This window comes from Podospora pseudopauciseta, chromosome 1 (assembly GCF_035222475.1).
Source record: "Podospora pseudopauciseta strain CBS 411.78 chromosome 1, whole genome shotgun sequence".
Lineage (NCBI taxonomy): Eukaryota > Fungi > Ascomycota > Sordariomycetes > Sordariales > Podosporaceae > Podospora > Podospora pseudopauciseta.
In genome coordinates this window covers 8,688,376-8,705,453 of record NC_085892.1, presented here as the reverse complement: position 1 = coordinate 8,705,453, position 17,078 = coordinate 8,688,376, and the positions used below count along the sequence as shown (strand labels likewise).

Genomic DNA, 17,078 nt, shown 5'->3' with positions numbered 1-17,078 from the left:
ATCGGCTTTTGGTTTCTTCAAAGGTTTATGGTTCACCGAGAGCTTCTGAGGCGTCTGATGTTGCCGGTCTGCGGAGGCTGATTGTAGCTTGAGATCGAGTGATACCCGCTGGATGCAGATCGCCAGAGTGCCCACTCGCATGAAACCAGTTTGTGTGTTGAGCAAACCGACCGTCGACCGATTTCTGCGGCTCAGATATGCTTCCTCATACTGCTTTGTATTATTGGCGGCCTGGAAGGGGAACCGCAGACGAACGAAAGAGCGAAGAAATTAAGCATCAGCGGCCGATACTGTCTCACCGTCCTTGTCCGGTACTCCGTTGTCAGTTTACCATCAGACACAGCAGAGTTCCTGCTTGGCGCATCCTGGCCGTGGAGTTTGATATCGTGAAGTTGACCAACGGGCGCATAGACCAAGCTGCTGCATGAGGGTCCCTGGAACTGGTCGCATGTGTCTGAAGTCAGCAGAGCGGCAAGACTGGTGCCAATTGGTCAGAGGAGGGCCGCCTTTTGGGCTGCAGCGCGCGGGATGATCTTTCTTGCATGAGGGAAACGCAAGGCCAACGGGAGACCAGGTTCTCGACAGACACCATGTCGCCGGCGCGCTTTGACGAAGCCATCACGCCCTGCCATGTGTGTTGTTGTCTGTTGTCTGTTGTCTGTTGTCTGTTGTCTGTTGTCTCGGAGATGAGGGTAGTTCCACGGTGAATCTAGTGAGTGCTCTAGGATCTTGCTGCACGGTGCCATGTGAAGCAACCACAAACCCCGCTGAGGCTTCCAGGTTGGAGGCTAGCTAGCTCGGCACTACTCCGTCGCTCACGGCGCTAGAAGGCCACCAGAAAATTCCTCCCCCGGGGGGCCTGACCCTGACCGTCCGGTAGGCCGGCTTCAGGCTGCGCATCACCAAGTCACAGGGCTGTGGAAGCTCGCTGACAGGCTTCCATCAACGTTCAGCATGAAAAGATGGTCTGACACTCCACCAAGTCGGGACTGGTGAAGCATTCACGAAAATCAGCGCTGCATACCGAGATCGCCCCTAGCGTAGAGGCTTGGACAGTTCGTCTGATCTAGCGGACGGCATCAGTCCGTCGAACTGTGGGTAGCCAAGGCAGCTTGCATCCCGATTTCGTGAGGCCGCATACGTCCGGTAGGATATCAAATTTCAGGATCGGATTCCGACTTCCCCGTTCGATTGAATGTCGCTGATGTATCGGATGTTGAGGCTGCGGCGCGAGGAACCCCCCGTTCTCTAAAGGGCGAAAGGGCCAAGATAACCAACTGGGAGACTCTGCGGGGGCCGCTAACACAACATCCGCGGGGTGATGCGATGTCAGGATGGCGGCAAGCGGTGAGCATTCATGTGTTGTGAAACCAATACTTTGACGGCTGCTGTGATGTTGAAAGTCGTAGGTAAGAGGAGAGACGTCACAACGTGGGGTTCGCTCCAGTTTCCCAAACGAGCCTCATCAGGCCCTGTCAAACTTCGATACGCGGTGAAAAGCTCGAGATCAACATCATTTCGTTGCCTTGTCTCGTTGTTCTTGAGCATCAACCGGCATCCTTCTCGTTCATGCCCGGGCCACAGGTAGCACCGCGCATGCTGATGAAGGAGGGCAGAAACCACATACTATTACCCGTCGTCATCAAGCTCCGGTATCGTACAATCGTCTCCGCCTCAGACTCGTACTCCTTCGGTTTGGAGCCTGTCTTCCCCGACACACATGCAAGGTACCCGCAGGACATGTTTGGCGCTCTCTTTCATTTGTCCCCCGCGATAGCATGACATCGGTAAGATCGAGTCCCTCAAAGGCTTCAGGTCTACTTCTCGATGCCTCGCATGCAACGAAGCACCAAGCAGCCTAGTGAGGTACGATGGCTGCCCGTTGACAGGTCTCTCCCAAAAACATCATCTCTCTGGATCTCGAGTTGTTTTTTATTTTATTGGGAAACCGCAGGCAGGAAACAGGAAGAACCAAGGTTTACGGCTAAACCCTTCGATAGATGAGTCTGATATACCCCTCTAGGTCAGAGCTCGCCAGAAAGAGGTGCGTCCTCCTACGGTCGTGCATGCTAGGGAGCCATAACAGGAAACCCACCCAGTGACAGGGGACATCCTGGTTATCGATTGCTATCTTCTTTTGGCTGTGGCGCTTCTGCGTCCGCAAGACGCCAGGAAGCCGTTGAACGGCGGAGAGTGTTGAGTGTGAGAGAGATTCGCTTGGTATCCTTGGTTGGCTCCGCACCGCCTGTCACGCTCTTGGGTGACATGGGTCCTTCAACCCAGAGGAGCGGAGTGTGTGAGTTGATACCCGCCCTTAGGTGCGATCGCTCTACCACCCACTCTACACACCCCTCGTCGTTGCGAGTGCCAATCACACTGGGTACTGTACACCCATTCACGGACACTCAGATGCCATACTTGCATCGTATCACCCTGTTCCCTGTCATTGCCTGCCCATCAGCAGTTTTTTCTGCCCATCTACTATCCATCATGTCCGGCTCGGTTGGCAAGGTCCTGCTGCCGCGGTCCACTTACACGTCAAAGCAGCCCCCCGCGAACCAGTCTAGGGTTTCCCCCCAGACTAGGTAGGTAGGTAGAGAGATCACAGACCACGTCAGGGTAGGGGATGTAGTAGAGTCGACCGAGAAAATCTGTCGAGCGTATGTCTCTTAGTCTCCTTACGAACAGGGACGACATTTCCGTAGCCCACTCGCTCTCATCCTGAATCTCTCCCCCCCTCCTTCCCCCTTCCCCCCTCCCCTCTCCCATCCATGCTGATTTCCCCCTTGCTCGGCAACCGGAAAGGCTCTTTTCATGCCGTTGGAGCTTTGCGAATGACTGGACCCGTTCCCAGCTGCCCTTTGGCTCGCCGTTAGGGAACCAAACCGTCCAGGAAATCGTATCCGACTAGAGAGAGTCGTCAATCAACACTGGGCCTCCACTTTGGTCCTCTGCGCAACAACACAAAAAGCCGGCTCCCCCGTTTACATCCGCACCTCGACCACACAGTACATGCTCTACAGCTCAGAATCCTGCCACACATTGCGTCCGTTTGACAAGCAAACAGCACTCGACCACCACTTGACCTGTACCTTTGTCACCATTACGTCTTGTGTCTCGAATTACATTACTTTGATCTCACTTCTATATAATAAGTCTTAGCCTCCAAGCCATCGCTCCTCGACTTCAAGACTCATTCACGACACCAGTGACAGCATCCACCAAGAGCCATCGCCCACAGGAAAATTGTCCAACAACACAAGCAGCAGTATCCCCTGCTCTTTGCTCGCTATTGGTGAGTTGTGGTTGCCTTGACGCAATCGGCTGGGGATCCTCTCAGCGGCGTCGCCCGAGGTTTGACACTAACACGCGCCAGATCTTAGCTTTTTTCCTAATCCAGCACCACGCGCAGGAGCTCTCGCAATCTCGGCCACCCCCCTTTTTTTTCGACCTCGGCCCGCAAGCGACGTCTACATCAAAGTTGAGAACAGAAAAACAGACACCGGCAAGATGGCGCTCTCTACACACTGCGTCCACGTATTCCAGATGATCAAGGCGGATAACACTCTGATCGAATGGACGTGCCATTTGTGCCACTCGGGACCCCACTGGTGGATCTATGAATGCCGGTACTGCAAGATCCACACGTGTCGTGCCTGCATGGATGGGGCCTAGGAAGGGCCCCTTGTGCCTGGCACCAGGCTGAGCGGCACCCTGGATCTTGGTTGCGTATCTGTATGGCGTATTAGTGCGCGCGCGCGCCTGTGTGTGTTTGTGTGTGTGTGTGTGTGTGTGAGGGAGGGAGAGAGGAGGGGAGGGGTTTGGAGATTGGTCGTCGTGGTTGGCTTAACGTCGTCCCAGTACAGGTGAGTTGCAGCAACAGAACCAGAGTGCTACCCTTGGGCCTGCGCTCAGACGCACCATTATTACCGTCCAGTGACGTGCCTTCCCGCCTCTCGCCTGAGAGAGAACCGGCAGGCAGGGCGGTGAACACCAAGCCGGCCTGAAGTGGCCGAGGGTTTTCTCTCTGTGCTTCCCAGGGAGCATGAAAGCCGAGGTGGAGGGGGTGGGTGACGACACTGCGCTTTCCAGCGAGTCGCAGTCGGCCCAATCCTTTTGCTTGCGGCAAAACCCAGTGCTTCGTTCGGGTGGGCCCAGTTCCCCTTGTCGTTTGCCGACAACGGAATCTCAAGAAGCCGTTTGGAGCTAACTAAGGAGTGAACAGTGACAGAGACTTCCCCTAGAATCAGCCCGGGAAGCAGACGAGAACCAGCCACAGACAAGCGGAAGAATTCGGTAGTTGGCAGGGACCGACATGCATCGCGAAGGATGTGTCTCCCTCCAGAATGGGAGTTGTCCTCCGAAAGCCCTCGACAAGATCGTACATTTGCGAAACCGCCGTCATTTTTCCGTCTCGAGACATCTGGTACCTTGTCAGGGCCTGGACATGACCGTTACAACCGACGACCGTTCGATCGTGCAACAGTGGGAACCCGCGATGTCCTGCAGGGTCCCGGGTTGACTTTTTCTGGGGGTCTTGTCGCAAGAGCGGGCTGAGTGTGGGTCCCATCCGTTGTCGCGGATTCACCAGGGTTATTTGGCCCGCAGCGATAACCCTGGTAGCCCTGTCACCAACAACCCTTTCTACCTCCCTCGAATACCGAACCACGACCTTCCTCACACCACATGCCGTACCACACAAACTACTACTCACCAAGACCAATTCCGCCTCTCGACTTCGGCCATATCAACCAATTTGGCATCTTGCTTCAGCCTTTTCTTTTCTTTTCTTTTCTTCTCTTCTCTTCTGACAAGCTACATTTTTTCTCTCCTATTCTTATGATGTAATACCCTGCAGGGAACGGCAGGACCACGTTCGCTCGCTTAGGTATTTCACTCGGCTTTTTTCTCTGTGCTATTCATTTTTTAAGGAGTTTCTTCCGGTCAGGCAAGGGAGAGAAGGGCGGGAAGGGGGGACACCGCCCCAAAACAAGAAAGAGACGGGACAGGTACAAACGGATGGGATATCAAACGGGGGGAGGGGAAAGCTTTCATGGATAGTTTTCCTTTTTTTTTTTCTTTTTTCCCTTTTTCGAAAGGCGTTTTTCACAAAATTTAGACTGGGAACTATTTAGAAGGGTTTGGGTGGGGAAATATTGGTACGGAAAAGAAAGAATCAGGGAGATGGGAGTTATACTACACAGTATGGGAAGGGGGAAATGCTTCTTTCGGGGGGAATACATGAGGATATAACGGACGAAAAGGTTTTCTTTTTTACTCAAACCCATGGATTCATGATCTTTTGTTTGTCACGTATTTCAGAAATTCCACGTTCGGCAGCGCGCCGTTTTCTTTCTTTGTGTCTTTGGGTCGGCATCTTTCCACGAGAAAAGAAATCCAAAAAGCTACGCATGTATACAAACGGTTCATCTCCATCTGAGGGCCGAATCCTTTCTTTGAGATGATATCATTGTCCCCTCACCTGTTCTTAAACTTGCCATCGTGATCAAGACCTCCACTCTGTCTCTTCCTCCTTGACCGCCTCTGGATGAGGGGTTTTGGCGTATGGGACACTGATTGACAGGTCACACAAACTCAGCTCGGCTCGATCTTAGACAACAAAAGAAGTCTCGAGCTGGACGGAGAATTTCCGAGACAATCTTGAACAACGCAAGAAAGTAAAACCCAAGTGACAGGTCACGCAAAATACATACACGTTACCCGAGATACGGAGAACAAAAACACCTTACCTTGTGCAAAAAATAAAAACAAAGTTGTGTCTTGTAAGTCATGTGCCACCACCAGCAGATCCGGCAATGATAACTAATACAAGCGAAGTATCCTCGGCCCGCTGGTGTGTGTATCGTTTTACAAAAAAAAACAAAAAAAAAAAAACAAAAAAAACCACGAAAAAAAAAGGGCGGGATTTTTCCCCTCAAACATCTTTTTGTGGTTACGGACGGGTAGAGTTGCCCTATTCCCCCTTTCCCCCCTCCTCTTCTTCCCGTTTACGGAATAAGGTGTGTGACTGTGATTTGTAGGTTTGTGGACCATGCCCTGTCTGGTGATGGTAGATGCGTGGTCTTTAAAGGCTCCCATCGAGTCACATGGATGATGACAACACAGGCAGGTGTTCAAAAAGGTCGGGTGCTGTGTGCAACAAAGCATGTGCTAGGAAAGACTCCGAAAATCGGGGTTGGCAGGGACCATCTGTTATCCATCATGCTGAGTCTGTTTTCTTCTTTTGCAGTGCCGGTCCGGTTCCCAGACGGATGTGAGATGCGGGTGGAAAGGGGAGAATGCCGAATAAAAGACGGCGGGAACTCTTTCCATACCTTCCCCGCCTGCCCTCCGGCTGGGGGAGCCTCCTTGGGGTTTGTGGCTTTCTCGACACAAATAGCCAGACTCTCACGACACAAGGAACACAAAACTTTATACAAATATGTGCCGAGCTTTCAAAAGTCCCGGCGGAAAGAGAGCGCTTGCTGTCGGCTTGTTATTAAGCTCTTTAGTGTTTTGTGTAACTGTGCGACGCTCGACGGTGCTTGTGTTCGAGCGGGTGAGGGAGCGCTCGAGCCCAGCTTCTTCTGAGTGATTCAAGTACACGACCGTTTATCCGAGCGAACCAGCTTCCTAAAGGCGTCGTGTCACCTCGCGGAGGTACGGGATGTGGGAACGTTGATGGTGGGTGCGTGAGAGGTGATTTACGGGCATCAAAAAAAGGCTCAAAGATTCTCAAGATTATGGTCCGCTCGGGCCCTTGTTCCACAGGAGGCCTGAAAAGTGTGATGGATTTTTTTTTTTCCTTGGTCGGTTGTGAGAAGAGCTAGTAAACGAGGGCCGAGTCAGGAAGGAGGGAGGTGTACGAATGATCCGAGTATCGGTTGTTCGTTCTCTTCTGGTGCTGGGGAGGAGTGCGCCCCCCCCCAACCTTTCCCGCTATCCGAATCAAGCAACTTGGGATGAACGGGGCTTTGGCACCAGGATACATGGTTAAGATGCATGCGTAACTTTGCTTGTTCTTGGGTCCAGAGAGCTCGGAAGGCTGTCAAGTTCTGCGCTCCAATCACCCCACAGGTAACCGAGGGAAGGTCGGCGAAAAAGAAAGATCGATGTGTGTCCAATGACAAGAAGTGGCTTGCATCCAAGAGGTCTTCTCACCGCTTCAGTCGGGTGAAAGAGCATAAGAAGTTTGTTCACAAAGGACGTGATATGTGGCATATGAGCTCATGGTAAACTATTCAGTCGGAAGGTCTTTTGACCGGCCCTGTCAAACCACAAGCCTCTCGGTTCTGTATTTAATCATGGAGTCTTCAACTTCGGCAGTTGTTCTCGATAACTGTGTGCGGGCCGTTGAATCCATCCAAGCGATCATCCAGACATCGATCTCCCGCAACGCTAGCCTTCGGCGGCTTTTAGTCTGAGCTGGAGACCATCTGAAACTACACTAGCAGGGCGGCATGTGACAAGCCAAGCTGTTAGCGTCCATGTATAACAACACAACGGCGCCGGCACCACCATCAAAAATGCAGATTAAGTGCAGGAGCTAACCCCGATCCTCCCGGACCTGCCGCGCCGTGCCCGGGCCGATTGGTCCTCCGGATGGTGCCCATCGATTGGCAAGAGACACCGGAGGAAGTTCCGCAGAGCCAAGTGTCCCTTCGCTTCACCGACCCATGTGATTAGACCTTTCGTGCGTTTGATGAATGTCGACGGCACTCTGACGGTGTGATGACTGCCTAGTGACCCTCGACAACGCAGTGCCCGGGTGCCCAGGAAGACCTGCGCCTGAAATCTCGGTCCTTCATGCTTGTTGTCAGGAAGCCTGCGTGGCCGGGTCACGCCAAGACCAACAGGGGTGGGTGGCCGACGCCGGTGACCTTAAACTCGAGCAAATTCAGACGGTTATTATTATGCTGTCCAAGTTCGAGTTCGTGGGGTATCTCGGGCATATCCGCCCCAAGACTTGATGGGTTACTGCTTCTGGCAATACCCTCGTCGAACTTCAATAATGTGACGACCAGGGCAGCTTTGACATCCCTGACCCACCAAGGCACATGTTGCATTGGCGGGCTGCTCTGTCAAGGCGCCATTGCCCTGTCTGGGATGCATATAGCTCATGTACGGTTGAGAATATACATATACATAAAGCGGCGGGATATCGCACATGGTCCGCTGCGGCTCGTGGGGTCACTGCTGGTCATGCGGCTGTGAAGAGATATCGTCGGCCCTGCTTATCTGTCAACATATCACCATGCACTTGGTAATGTGATCCGCTCACCGCATATTGCGAGAAATATCGGATGAACCAACGGAGGCTGCCCGAAAATGAATGAGGGACCCAAAGTCCACAGAGGTGCTCACGCCCATGACAAACGCCTGTTTGGCATCATGTGCTGAGTGGGCTAGTGTGTCCAGAAATCAGATTCTCTATCGCAGGACCGATGCCTCGTTTTGATTCGTACTGCCTGCACTCCATTGGCATAATCAGGTGTTGGAGATACAATCGGGGAGGTCAGCCATAAGTGTTCAAGAATATTTAGATAATCTCTGTAAGCAAAAGGAAAGAGGTTGATTTCATTTCTGTGGGAAGCCTTCTACTCACTGTGCCTTTGGGGAATTGGGGATACTGCGGGGTAAGCAGGCATGGGGTAGCTCGGCTTTCCGCAAGAGCTATCGAGCTTTTGGAGAATGATATCAGACAAGGAAACAGATATTTATCTTTGCACTTTGTATTCAGTGCTAGCTTTTTCGATGTCATTGACTTCTTCTACGGATTGATAAAACTTGGGGCATTCAACAAGCTAAGAATCCATTGTTCGGCAGTCGCTCAGCCCTACCAGGGGTTCCCCGCAAAATACCCCACATTAAACCGGCAAGACCCGCGCTGCCGTCATGGAGAACAGGGAAGACCTGACGTCCGGCGACTTCATTCCTTTTGAACACAATCCTTTCAGAACTGGCAAGATGACTTCATCACTTCTGCTGTGGCGGCACGACATGTTTGTTCTCCAACCTTCAAGAATCTCGAACTTCCAACCCAGTTGTACCTACCAGCCAGTTGCCCTGAACGCTGACAGATCAGGTAAGTAATGATGACGACAAAGACGACAATCTCTTCATCGACGAAGACACAACTCCGGTTCTCATCATGTTCGGAGCTCCGCCAATTCCTCTCGTGCCCGCGCGGTATGCCGTACTCTCTGTCTGGTCGTACAGCCCGGCGTCTCTGGTGGCAAGGCCGAATAGAATCTGCCAATAAGTTTTAAGAACCGCAAGGCTATCTCGATATTTGATTCATCAAGGATACCGCTCCCCGGATTTACACATGTTTTGTCACGTCCGAAGAAGAGTACCAAGACATCTTGGGTTTGAGGCTCACGTGGAGTGGCTGTTTTGTACCGCCATTGCACAACCAAGCCTCGTGCTGCTGATAGGATGCGGCAAGGAAACCAGCTGCCGAATGAGTGATGTGTGTTCAACAACAGCGCCGCTGACATGCATCTTCTGACGACAAGCCGGCACGAGTATCTGTCTGCTAGATCATCTTGGATCAGTCGTGCCCGCTTGTTGGTGATGCTTCATCATATGTTTGCTAATGTTCTCTAGAACCACAACAGCTCGTACACCTGAACCCACTCGGTCGTCTTCCTATCACTACTTTGCATACCGCGGCCGCATGGGTGACGGCCGCCGGCGCTCTTGAGAAGCGAGCGCTTGACACATCCGCTTCGCATATCTTCGCACTCACGTGCATTCCTCATGCGCAACCGTGCCTGGAAACAGCCCAGTCATTGTTCATCTGTCACTGCCGCTTCTACATGGTATGGCCTTGCCGCCAGATGCCGCACAGGGACGCGCTAGCCTGTTGGAACAGACCACATACCTATGCTTTCCACTGCATCTTCCTGTTTCGGATGATCAAGAACGCCCGAAGATGCGTGCTGAAGTTGGACAACATGTTGGCAGGTAGCATGGCCCAGGATTCCCAAACGGGGAGATGCAACCCTCGCGATCACAGGGTCTTCCGTCTTCGATCAAACTTCGAGCTTCTGGTACATCATTTTACAACTTTGGCTACCGTGGCGAGTATATATTTTCTTGCATACCCTCCCCTTGACAAACGACTCAGAAACTAGATCACCATTCCTGGATTTACTTGTTTAACAGCTATCAACATGGTTTCCACCACATGGGGCAGATTGGCTGCTCGAGCTCTCTTTTATATGTCCATTCACCGGCTCGGCCACGCTGCAAATGACGCGCCCTACGCCGAAAATGCTGAACTCGCAGCCAAGGTTCTTCAAGACTGGTTTAAACCGCAAACGGGGGGGTGGAGCACAGGGGGTTGGTGGCAGAACGCAAACATTCTTACAGTTTTGACAGACTGGGCTCTGCTTGAGGGTCCAAATCAGCATGTCAATGTTACCGATATTGCTGCCACTACGTTTGTGAATGCTCAGAAGGAGAACGTGCAGATCGGAAAACGACACAGAGCAGACGAACAGATGGCCTCATCCAGAAAGCACACGCGGACGACGGAGAGCGGTTACCCTAAGTTTATCAACACATTTTACGATGACGAGGGGTGGTGGGCATTGGCTTGGATCAGATCGTACGACCTAACGAAGAAGATCGAATACCTCAGTATGGCGGAAAGCATTTTTGATGATATGAGAACCGGCGCCGACAACGTGTGTGGCGGCGGTATCTTGTGGAACAAGACGATGAGGTACAAGGCCGCTATCGCCAACGAGCTCTACCTTACCGTGGCTGCCAGTCTCGCCAACCGGGTGCAGGGTTCCAAAGACCATTACCTTCAGATCGCAAGAGAACAGTGGGTATGGTTTAAGAAGAGTGGGTTGATCAACAAGGACAACCTGATCAACGACGGCCTCAACAGCACCACCTGCCTCAACAACAACGAGACTACCTGGTCCTACAATCAGGGGGTCATCCTGGGTGGTCTGGTCGAGCTCAGCAAAGCCGCGGGCAACGACTCGTATCTCTCGCCAGCGGTCGACATTGCCGAAGCGGCCATCGCCAGTCTACAAGATGAAGACGGCATCCTTCATGAAGCCGACCACTGCGACATACGAGCGGACTGTGGTGAGGATGGGCCGCAGTTCAAGGGTATCTTTATTCGGAACCTGCACTACCTATACAAGGCTGTTCCCAATGAGAAATTCGCGATGACAATCAAGAAGAACGCGGATTCGATCTGGGCCAAGGGCCGGGACCCAAAGACAAATCGATTAGGGCTATCTTGGGTGGGCAAGCCGGAAGCGGGGATTGGCCCGACGGCGAAAACACACAGCAGCGCGATGGACGCGCTGGTTGCGGCGATGGGTGCGGTTGCTGGAAGCAAGTAGGAGTTGACTCCGCCGGCTGGGGATAGCAAGGAGGAGGGTAACAGAGGAGTTCGGAGTTGGGACCGAGGCTGGAAATGGACAGGCGGCTGGACTTTAGCCTTAGCGATGGTTACTTGGTATGGTTACCCACAGCTTTAGAGGGCATTTTTGATATTTCGGGGCAGCAGTAGGGCAAAGGGCTTGAGATGCTACTGGAGGTTGTTCTGTTCTTCGTGCCTGGCATCTGCCATGCCATTTTGGTTCTCTCTTTCGAGTATTGATAGCTTGACTATCAAAACAGCGGTCTTTCAATAGGGAGCTTTTATTTATAACAGAATTAATCCCCTACTGGGGATCCCTCTCCAAGCTTGAGTTGAGGTGTGAGAGCAGACGGCTCATTAAAAGATCCATCCCAGACTCAGTGTAGAACGACACCTGAATCAGCCGAGAAGCAGGTCTCGTGTTGGTATCACACAGTCAGCCATATCTCAATCCAAGTCATACGGAGATTCCAGGAGTTAACTCCCATATATCCCAAGTGTCGTTGTTCCACGGTACTAAAGTCTTTCTGTTTTCTCATATTTGTCTTTCACAACAGTTGACCAATGGAAGTCCACAGTCAACCACACAACCAACGGGCAGCCTAGGTAGGTACCTGATCATATCACAAAGTCTGCCTTGTAATTCTTTTTGGAAGATAATGGTGTTGCAGAGAGCCATTGACATCTTCTACCAACAAAAGACAGGCATAGGCAGTGCCAGCAAACAACTAGGAGTCGGGCTCAACCGCTCGAAAGGGAACACGAATGCTTTCTGCAGTATTTGAACACGCGTCAGGCAGTTTTTTCCGTCATGTTTTTGCTTTTACTTTATACGTGAGCCCTCTTCCCTGTGGCGGAGTTAGAAAAGGCTCGTGGACAACAGAAGGCAAGATATCAGCATAAAGTGCGTGCTTGCCGGAAAGTGAACTTTTATATCATGCTTAGCCGTGCTCAAGCTCAAATCACCCATCTCAACACCACCTACTGCTACTCTGCCCAGAAGGACAAATGGAAGGGTTCTTATTTCGGCTACCCAACACGTGGGTCAGGGTCTCTGTCAGACCAACTTTGATGACTTTGGTCAACCAACAAGGCATTGACCATGAAGCTATTACACCATGTTCCTTCCTCTTCTGAGTGAGCGTCCAAGTCATACCTTACCCACCCTTGTTTTACAGACACGAGAAAAGCATGCCTCCACTCACCCGGTGTGCCACAAGAAGGTTCACCAATGTTGACAGACCTGACCTCACCCCCGTTACTCACCGAGACCAAACACCTCTCTGACTTTTGTATTCGGCCCTTTCTTTCCCTCACCTTTCCACCCAACGTTCAACCCCAACCGCTTTCCCCCTCCCCCCGTCCCTTGAAACACACGTACCTCCAAACACAAAACGAAAACATGACTAGGTAGATTCCCATTCTCACATAATTCCCCCCTCCTCGGCCAAAGCCGATAGGGCTTCCCTCCCTCCCTCCCCCACGCACCCACGCACCCACGCACGCACCCACGCACCCACGCACGCACACACGCACACATGTACGCACGCCGCCGCCGCCGCCGCCGCCGCACCCGCCCTGCCGGCCCAACAACATGCACACGTGGTCAATCGAACCCTTCTAGAAATGGAAGGACAAGAAAAGAACAAAGCCTCTCTCTGTTCATGCATCACAAGAAAATAAAAATGCAATGCCTTGCTGCGGCACTTGAGCGAAATGCGTGGCCGTTCCTGTTGTTGGTTCGCCAGATACGGTGTAACATTGATGTATCTGTGTGGAGACCCTTCCCCCCTTTTTGGCTTCATCACTCATCTTTATGCTACTACTACTACCTATTGTACATGCTGCGTGCGTGCGTGCGTTTGCGCGACCAAAAAAAGAAAAAAAAAACAGAGGCGGTGTCGTCAGGTCAAAGAGCAGTTCAGTGTAGTATTCAGGAGGTTGGTCGGGTAGGGGAAGAAGGGTGCTGGGTCCACGTTGTATGTGTTGTTTTGTTTGAAACGTGGATGTGGGTATTTGAGATTCATGCCCTCTCCCTCTCTCCCTCTCTCTCTCTCTCTCTCTCTATTTCTTTCTCCAAATCCCATCAGATTAGATCGGTGTTCCGGATGGTGGTAGCAGCGATGGGGCCAGAGATCGACAACCCTGAAAAATCATCTTCAAGTAAGGTATCAAAAGACGTTATACATGGTATATCCCATAATCCTTCCACATATTCCCTGTTGCAGCCAAAATTAAACAAAGAAAAAACAAAAAAGGATGTTGTCACATTTTCCTCCCTCCTTCAGTTACGGTGTCATGATAACGATGCGGTATAAAAGGAAAAAGAAGAAAAAAAAGACTCCAGTATTCCATGCCAATGATGTAGAAATGCTACCAGTCCGCAAGGACCAAGCTGTAGTGTAGTTGTAAAATAGTCTCTCTCTGATAAACAAGGTCAAGTTCTGTTTTGGTGCCTGCCATGCATCCATTCCGCTTTGCGATCCGTAACAAGATATGATAGACAGAATAAAACCCTCTTCACAGCGCCAAAATTCAGTGGTGAATACTTTCGCCTGCAATGCTCCTTCCTCCCCCCCTCCGTCGCCTCGATTAGATTTCAGGATATATATGTATGTCGCCATGACACTTCCTCCAAAACTCTCCGCTTTATTGAGATTTCATCGCCCGTGTGCTCCTGTACATCAGCCTTGGGGGCAACACCACCTCCACCTCCTCCGCTCCATCGTCCACCTCGAGCTTCATCTCACTGCCCAGTCCGTTGGTCTCGGCAGCCTTCAAGGCATTCAGGTTGTCTTTACGCATGCTTTGCGGGCGATAGCTCCTGCCCCGAGTCTCCTCGGCATCTTTCTGAAGAGGGGCAGGACTCTCCTTCTTGACACGGTCCATCTCCTTGTCGGCCAGCTCCTTGGTCTCTCGTAGTCGCCGCTGAATCTTGATCACCTCCTCCCCGCAGTCGCCGTCCCGCAGGAATTGATGAGCGGCGTGCTCGCACATGCTCTGGACAAACTCGAGTCCCTTGTCGAGCTCATCATAGACATCGCTCTGTAGCGGCTTTCCATCGGGTCCAAGAGTGATGTTGCCGCGGGCGCCAGCTCGACCGTAACCGCGTCCCATGGATGCTCTGGCAGCCATCATCGCTGATGGCCCTCCGCCCATCAATCGTCGTGTGCTGATGTATTGAAGAGCCGGGATTGCCTCGGCGTCAGCGTTGGAGGATGCAGGGGCAGCCACGATGGCTCCATCGCCGGCTGCCGGAGTCAAGTCGTTCCTGGCGCCGTCCTTTTTCTCGTCCTCATCATCATCATCGGGCATGTCGAGCTCTGCTAACCGCTTGATCTGAGCTACCTTGGCGGCCATTTTGGCTTTGCGCATCAAGTTCCGGCTGGCGCTCACAAACTTGACGAGTTCTTCAAAGAAGATCTGGACGTAGCTGTCATAGTAGACAATGATCATGCTGCGGGTCCGGTACTTTGGCGGGCCGCCCTCGGCACTGATGACCGAGTCGGTGCGTTGTCGTTTCCTGAGTGTCGCCCGAGCGCGTGCTTGACCGGCCGCTCGCACCTTGTTTTCTTGTCGTTGAATGGCAGATGGCGAGTGCGAGTCGGACGGGCTGGCCGGCGGTTGCTCGGTGCCGGCCTTGGCGGCGGCGGCTCCCGCAGCTGCAGCATCCGCTGTCGCATCGCCATTTTCATTCCGGGTTTCGAGCTGGGGCTGTGGTGTTGATTCCCTTAGGTGCGCCTCAGGCTCATCGCGCGGCCTCAGCGACTCTGTTGAGCCCTTGTTCCGGATCGACTTTGGCGCGTTCGATGACCTCCCGTTCGGCGACTTTTCTTTATCCTTTTCGGCCAGCTGGGCCAGCTCGTTCTGGCGCTGTTCAATCTGGCCGTTGAGCTCATCGAGCTTGTGCAGCCAGTCGGGCACGCTGTTGACGAGATTCTTGAGCGCATCCATGGCCAGATCTTCCTCCTCACCCCCGCCAGCAGCAGTTCTTCGTCGTGGTGTGGCCGTGGTGGGCAATTTGTGGGTGTCGCTAGGGCCGCATGCACCTACGCGACCACAACTTGAAAGACGGGGAACAAAAATATTTACCGCTCCGGGAAACGGCCCCTATGCCTCGAGGGCGTGCTTCGGAAACGCGCGTGTGATGTATACTAGAACACGCGTGCCAGGAGGGGAGTCCCGTGTAAGACAGGCGGCAGGTTCGGATGAAAATTGAATTGTCGTGTCGTGTCTTTTCGGGGTTCGGGCGATTCCTTCAAAGCGCCGCTGTCATTCAAACAATGGGTGTCGCAAGAGTTGTTGTACTTGTTCTTGGTGTTGTTGTGTTGCTGATATACCCAGCCGGGGTGACAGGTGGTGTGGGAGCGTGCTAGAGGCCAAAAGGCGTGATGCGTCACGGTGCTGCTGTTTGTGTTTGGAGGTGGTCAGGTCGGTGGTTTGACTGGGTCGGGCGAGGTTTCCTTGTCGGGGCAAGGTGCGTGGTTCAGCTGGGCCAGAAGTGGATTGAAATGGGTGGGCTTCCAGCTTCTTCTTGTCTGCTCCGTCGCGTGGGATTGCAGCGGGTCGAAGACCAGACTGCGGGCCCAGGGGGGACCCATGCTAACAGGGGGACTAGTGGAGCCAGTGGGTTTGATCCGCGACTAAAAAGACCAGGGCCCGCTGCCGTTCCTTTCCCTTTTTCCTTCTGCGCGCAAGCCTCGGCGTTCGCTTTGCGAGAAAGAAAACAGCTTTGTGCTGACCTGACACGACACCACGGCTGATGGACGAGAAAGATCAAAATAACATATCAACAGGAGACAATTTTGGCAACTCGAGGGTATCACAAGAGCGAGGTGCCGGGTCTGAAGGCTGCATGTCGATCATGGGCAGCTATCCGTTGGCTCCTTTCTCTGCCCATGCCCATTTCATCTCTCCATAGGGGCATATTTTCAGGCTCGTGCGTGCGTGTTATTATCCCTCTGAATATCTTATACCTGCCACCCCCTGCGCCTGTGTTTTCCGCAGATGCTGCGGCCTTCGGTTGTCTCGCATCGCTGACCATTCCTTCTTTTTATGGCGACGCACATGTCGAGCAACCCGTCAGCGATCCATAATCAGGCCAGGTTGGACAGCCTCCCGACCGCTAGTTCTGAACCATTTGATGCTGCCTCTCTACATACATCAGCATCACTGCGGGGAAGCCATCTCCTGTCTACACTGCGGCCAGACGGTTTTGGCCACTGCTTTGCTGTCAAGTTTTCATGGTGGCAGGGTCCTACTCCGCGCTCGTTATGGCAGGCTAGCGTAGGGTGCTACTTGCATGCGGTGTTTCTCGCAGTAAGAATCAGCAACTATAGGCCGGCTGTTGACGCATGTGAGCTGCGGCTTTCGCTTGGAAAGTGCCCGCTTCCATACTCTTGACTCTGCATTTACCCTCCGCACACTGTGCTCAACTCGGCTCCGAGCACGAAAAAAGAATCAGGTCGAAATATTGTGTGTCAGTCAAGCATGTGTGGGTATGCAGCCGCAAAGTGGTCAGGGATGGAATCGGGCGGGTGTCAAGCCTTTAGCTGCAGGTCGAAGAGAAAGTCGTTTGTGAGTGAGTGAGTGAGTGTGTGTGTGTGTGTGTGTGTGTGTGTGTGTGTGTGTGTGTGTGGGTGTGTGTGTGTGTACGTAGTGGTTGTCTGCAGGTAGGCGCGGGCGG

General features: G+C 52.7%; 5 protein-coding genes across 5 annotated transcripts; 4 read left to right on the top strand and 1 right to left on the bottom strand.

Annotated features, from left to right (window-relative positions):
* Positions 1-3,510: 3,510 nt before the first annotated feature.
* Positions 3,511-3,675, top strand: QC763_123710 (uncharacterized protein; the record flags this gene model as incomplete). The annotated part of the gene is made up of 1 exon (XM_062908935.1): positions 3,511-3,675. One exon carries the CDS (start codon positions 3,511-3,513, stop codon positions 3,673-3,675), a length of 165 nt encoding a protein of 54 aa, XP_062772112.1.
* A 5,037-nt stretch (positions 3,676-8,712) lies between these two features.
* QC763_0027960 (uncharacterized protein) lies at positions 8,713-9,706 on the top strand (the record flags this gene model as incomplete). The annotated part of the gene is made up of 2 exons (XM_062905486.1): positions 8,713-9,085; positions 9,621-9,706. Exons 1-2 carry the CDS (start codon positions 8,896-8,898, stop codon positions 9,704-9,706), a joined length of 276 nt encoding a protein of 91 aa, XP_062772111.1. The 5' UTR covers positions 8,713-8,895.
* Positions 9,707-10,178: 472 nt separating this feature from the next.
* QC763_123700 (uncharacterized protein) lies at positions 10,179-11,372 on the top strand (the record flags this gene model as incomplete). The annotated part of the gene is made up of 1 exon (XM_062908934.1): positions 10,179-11,372. One exon carries the CDS (start codon positions 10,179-10,181, stop codon positions 11,370-11,372), a length of 1,194 nt encoding a protein of 397 aa, XP_062772110.1.
* Positions 11,373-13,233: 1,861 nt separating this feature from the next.
* QC763_123695 (uncharacterized protein) lies at positions 13,234-13,710 on the top strand (the record flags this gene model as incomplete). The annotated part of the gene is made up of 1 exon (XM_062908933.1): positions 13,234-13,710. The coding sequence occupies one exon, from the start codon at positions 13,234-13,236 to the stop codon at positions 13,708-13,710; it is 477 nt and encodes a 158-aa protein (XP_062772109.1).
* A 331-nt stretch (positions 13,711-14,041) lies between these two features.
* Positions 14,042-15,346, bottom strand: QC763_123690 (uncharacterized protein; the record flags this gene model as incomplete). Its single annotated transcript, XM_062908932.1, has 1 exon — positions 14,042-15,346. The coding sequence occupies one exon, from the start codon at positions 15,344-15,346 to the stop codon at positions 14,042-14,044; it is 1,305 nt and encodes a 434-aa protein (XP_062772108.1).
* Positions 15,347-17,078: the final 1,732 nt, after the last annotated feature.